At 42.2% G+C, this 5,031-nt stretch overlaps 1 protein-coding gene across 1 annotated transcript in view; it reads left to right on the top strand.

Moving 5' to 3' along the window:
• LOC109475692 overlaps positions 1–5,031 on the top strand; it is a 32,673-nt gene that overhangs the window by 16,466 nt on the left and 11,176 nt on the right. The window contains exon 10 of the mRNA XM_019776454.1: positions 2,912–3,100. Within this exon, the coding sequence (XP_019632013.1) occupies positions 2,912–3,100 (189 nt within the window). The remainder of the gene's footprint in view (positions 1–2,911; positions 3,101–5,031) is intronic.

Below are 5,031 nucleotides of genomic sequence, written 5' to 3'. Positions count from 1 at the left end.
AAATGCTCCATCAAAAACAAGAACAACAACACTTGCAGCAAAGGTCAGCGAAGCATACGGTAAGAACATAAACGTAATTCCAGCAAGTGGCGCTTATGCTGCTCAAGGTCGAAAACCAATCGATATCACAGACCATCATGCCGATGTGGAGCCAAATGCTGTTGCAAATGAGTGGCAAAATACAACGTACGGAATAGAATGCAACTCTAAAAATGATGCAGACCAGGCTGATCCTGTATACGATATCAGCAGTGCCTTCGCTGATGTCGATTTTAGTCCCAGAATGGATGGAAACTTGTGCCACGATGACATAGTCGACATGGCGGCGTCGAAATCAGGTTCAGAAGATTGAAAAACAAAGCCCGCTTCAAACAGCTATATTTGCGTACCCCAAAAGGGTGAAAACACTATTATGAGTCAGACGTATCTTACGAAAGACGCCGTGCAACAAGCTAAATCTGGACAAAATCCTTGCAACCACATATATGCTCCATCAAAGGATAGCGAGCCACATGACAATGATATAAACGTAATTCCAGAGAGTCGCACTGCTCAAAGTGGAGAACCAATCGATATCACAGACCATGATACCAATGTGGACCCATATGCTGTTGCATACGAGTTGCAAAATCCAACGCACGGACTAGAATACAACTCTAAACATGATGCTGACCAGGCCGATCCTGTAAACGACGATATACCCAAAAAACCAACAATCTCGAAATAAAAATCCTAGTTCCACATGGAATGCCCAGAACTGGAACCCGGCGTACATGCAAAACGTAGCAGTACAAGCGCATTGCAGTGGGTGTTTTTCTTTGATACAGTCCATTGTACTTATAAACACACCGATTTGTGTTAATTTTTAATTACCATATAGGTGATCCATACATTTTCCAATTACAATATTCTCCATCCATGTGATACTCTAGTTCATGTGTTTCCGTTTTTCTCTAGCCCTGTTTTCACTTTATTTCCCTGTTACAATTGGTGTATTATCAAGTAGATCATTGGGTGCCAATATTGTATCTTCCTTGATTTCTTTAACATTTAACATATCAACTTTCCTGTAGAGGCCATTTTCGCCAACGACTTGACGTTCCTATTTTGTGTCTTTTCAGACTGTACTTATGCCAGGGTAGGAGTTGCAGTGATAATAGCTGCCATGGTGGTAATGTCAGTATTGATATTTGTTGGGACATTAATATATTACAACAGAAACGTTGAAGACGGCCAAAAGGTATGACCTCGCCATTATGCGTATTATTTTCTTAAATTTATAACTGTACAAAACATGTATGTTTTATGTTTACTAATTATAAATCATGTTTTGTCATTTCAGGAGGACAAAAATGTTTTATTTCTACATGTATAAAAACTTGAGCCTTCGGGCAACCATAAATATGATAAAATTCACGTTTCTGCACAATTTAAATAATCTGCTATTTTGACGAAAAGTCTTATTAGCAACATATCCATGTTTACCATCATCGGCTAACCGACTGTTCTTCTTTCTGCAGCCGTCCCAAACTCCCGACACTACCTACACACCTGGTCAGCCTTTCGTGGACGCTTCCTACACGCCTGGTCACTCTGCTGTTGACACTACCTACACACCTGGTCAGCTTGCTGTGGACACTACCTACACGCCTGGTCGTACCGTGGTCACGACACCATCATTTATCTCCTCCCATTCAACTGTTCTACCGCTTGACCCGACTGGACCTAAGCGGGAGGCTAGCACCATTGGTGTTATTTCATCGGCATCATCCATTCAGAAAGGTATGTCATCTCCGGTGAAAAGATATTTTTTCTAAATACATAACATTTAATTTTTTTTTGTCTGACATTGTGTTTTCGCACCTAAGTATTTCCATGTGCTATGAAGTTGCACGGGATCCGGAATGCTGTTTAGTCTAAGGCACAGGATATATCAAAGGTTATCAAGTTTCTTGTTTCATTTAGTTCAGTAAAGGATAATTTAAAGATTTAGAATGTACATTTAATCTTAATGATTGTGAACAATGCTATTGTTCCGTAATCTGAACAGATACTACTTAAACCATATATCGAGAAAAAGTTTGATTCTTTTTTCTGTCATGTGCTAATGTAAACAATAGCATGGGTTGTAACAACCCTTACTATTGATCATTGGTTTACAACAACTGCGATGTTCTAGCTACATGCAGAAGTCCTGGTGGTGAAAAGAAGATGCTGGTGTACTCTTGTTTTGAAAGACTGGAGGTTGTTGCCAATGATCAGGCCGACCATGTTGTCCGGGAGACTGTTCCAGATGTGAATTACAGTAAAAATGAAAGTTCTGCCGGTGGAGTGAGTTCTAGAGATCGGCACAGTGAGGGCATGTTTTCCACTAGTACGGGCTGTGCGTCTGATTGTGCATAGTTGGGGAAGCATCTTTTACAGGTCTAGTGGGCATGTGGACATGTGCATTTTGTAGATCAGAGCGGCCACCTGAGGTCTGTGGAGTAGTGATGGGATGTTCAGTTCAGTTCTGGCATCATGTTCATTTACATCAATGATGTGTAATGCTTTTTCTGGATGGAATCAATGATTTTTAGCGACGCTTCGTACGTACCTGGGCCACGTACGCTGTGGCTCTCCCTTTGGTGCCAAGCTTTAGGGCAACTCGCCGCAAAGCTCCTAGGTTTTGTCCAGCTCTTGCACCAATGTTGGAGATGCGCTTGGCCCAGGTGAGCTTTTTGTCAACAGTGACTCCATGGATTTCCATTAGATCTTTTTCTGCCAGTTTGGTTTTACCAAAGAAAAGGTCTGATCTTGTTGAATTTCTTTTTCTTGAGATGGTCATTGCTTTACACTTAGCTGACTCAAAAGTCACTTTCCAGTCATTGCCATCAGCTCATTTTTTTATCACGTCTATTCCCCCTAATAGGACCAGTGGTTCCTGCGAAAATGTGGCGTGATGACTTGCGTTGCGGCTGGGGTTTCCCTGCAGAAAACGGTAAAGATGCTGAATGTAATCCTGATGGTATCATACCATGCTGCTCCCCGGGAAACTGGTGCGGCAACACGGCAGACCACTGTGACTGCCCGGGCTGTGTGGACTACAGGAACATGAGAGGTGCAGGTCTGTATCAATATATCAGGTATAATCGCCATTCGTCGTAGCACATTAGCTAAACATTTTTTTTTTATTCCAACATTTCATGACAAGACATGGTGACGGCAAACTAAATTATAGCAACTTATTTACTGCCGTCACCAACGCAAATAGAGGACAAATAGGGAACAGGACAATACTCATTTTCACGTAAGTTAAGTGAGGAAAGTCCCAATGGCACTAGATCGGTAGCATGTCAAGACTCGAATCCGGGACCTCTTGGTTCCGAGTCGAGCACTCGGCCGCTATGCCACACGACCCCACATCTTAACATTTACTCGTGCATGTTACCCCAGAGACAAAGACATGCACGGCCACAGAAACAAGAAAACAAACATGCACACACACCCATACACACGCACATGAACACATGAACCGTGCTGCAATCAGTGATTTAATGAAATTTAAAAAAAAAATATTATTATGACGTGGTACATCTGATTTTTAGGCTCCTTCAATCGCCATGATCATAATGCCGCCCTTTACCAAAAAGCCTACCAGACTAGCACGGCTTTTAAATGGGGTAAAGCTGCCGGCGCCTGCCTTGCCGTAGATGGGAGCACCAGCCTCCAATCCTGTACATACACTGAGGAGGGAAGAGATAACCCCATGTGGTGGGTAGATCTTGGGCAGTCGTATATGATTAAAAGGTAATCAATTACCTTCACTAAGAAGATTTATATGTTTTATGTTGCTCCATAGTGTGTGTGTTTGTCCATTATTACAATAATTTGAGAAAGCTTACATGGCTTGTCTTGACATTGTCATCGATTCTCCATCATTTACTTTCGTGTACTTGCAATTCGCCTACGGTCATTAACTTTAATACGCTTTCTAATATACAAAATGGCTTTGATATCCACAGAGTAGTCATTTTTAACCGCCAGGACTGTTGTCAGGAACGGCTCAACCCCTTCAACATCCACATCGGGGATTCCTTTGTAAATACGAATCCCATGTGTGGAGGTGATCATCACATCGCCCTGGACCAACCGTCCATTTCCGTCTCATGCCAGGGGATGAAGGGGCGATACGTTGTCGTTCGACTTCCCGGACTCTCCCGGACACTGAGCCTGTGTGAAGTTAGAGTCGTTTCAGATAGTATGACTCCGACTGGCAACTGCAATGTAATGTTGTGCTCAAGGCTGGGCCGTTGCTAAAGTAAAATACATTCCCAAACTTATCATACCTGACATACAGCTACGTTACGATATCATTGACTCCTATAATTGTCATCAAAACACAATGAGATTTTTCTCCCTATATATAGGAGCATATATTGTCTCCTTGATCTAGCATGAAGGAACATGTTGATTGGCTAGAAAGAATTAAACGTTGTGATTTTGAGATTTATTATGAGAGTTATATTGTAGAAAACATTTCAGAAAATGTTTTTTACGTATATATAAAGGCATGGATATCTGATAATACAGAAATTATATTTATCTATTTATTATCATGTTATTTAACATTGGAGATTAGCAAAAATAATTATTAAATTTTTTAAAAAGTAATTGTACTTCAGAAACATTACACTCACGGCACAAAATCCCTAGTTTCCGTGTGAGAAATTGCCGCACACTTTCCCGGATATTTTAGGTTTCCGGTAGAACCCGGGGGTTTCCGACCTGCACACGAAACGTGTCCAGTCCCGTACATGTCCTGTACACTCCCGGAAATGAACCACTTTTTGTGTGCAGGTCGTGTCCTGGACGTTATATGCCCGGACACGATCCCTGTACATCCCCGTACACGGCAGGAAATGGCCGTGCACCGCTCCGTGCGTTGCTGGAATATGCATAATTTAGCGGCAATTATCACCTAATTATTCTCCACACGGCAGCGGAAATTCGCCGTGTACGGGTCGGACATGCCGGTACTACCACCCCCCC

The sequence above is a fragment of the Branchiostoma belcheri genome, unplaced genomic scaffold (genome assembly GCF_001625305.1).
Source record: "Branchiostoma belcheri isolate BF01 breed outbred unplaced genomic scaffold, Haploidv18h27 scaffold342, whole genome shotgun sequence".
Classification (NCBI taxonomy): domain Eukaryota; kingdom Metazoa; phylum Chordata; class Leptocardii; order Amphioxiformes; family Branchiostomatidae; genus Branchiostoma; species Branchiostoma belcheri.
Note: the sequence above shows the minus strand (reverse complement) of the source record. Positions and strands in the feature narration are given on the sequence as shown.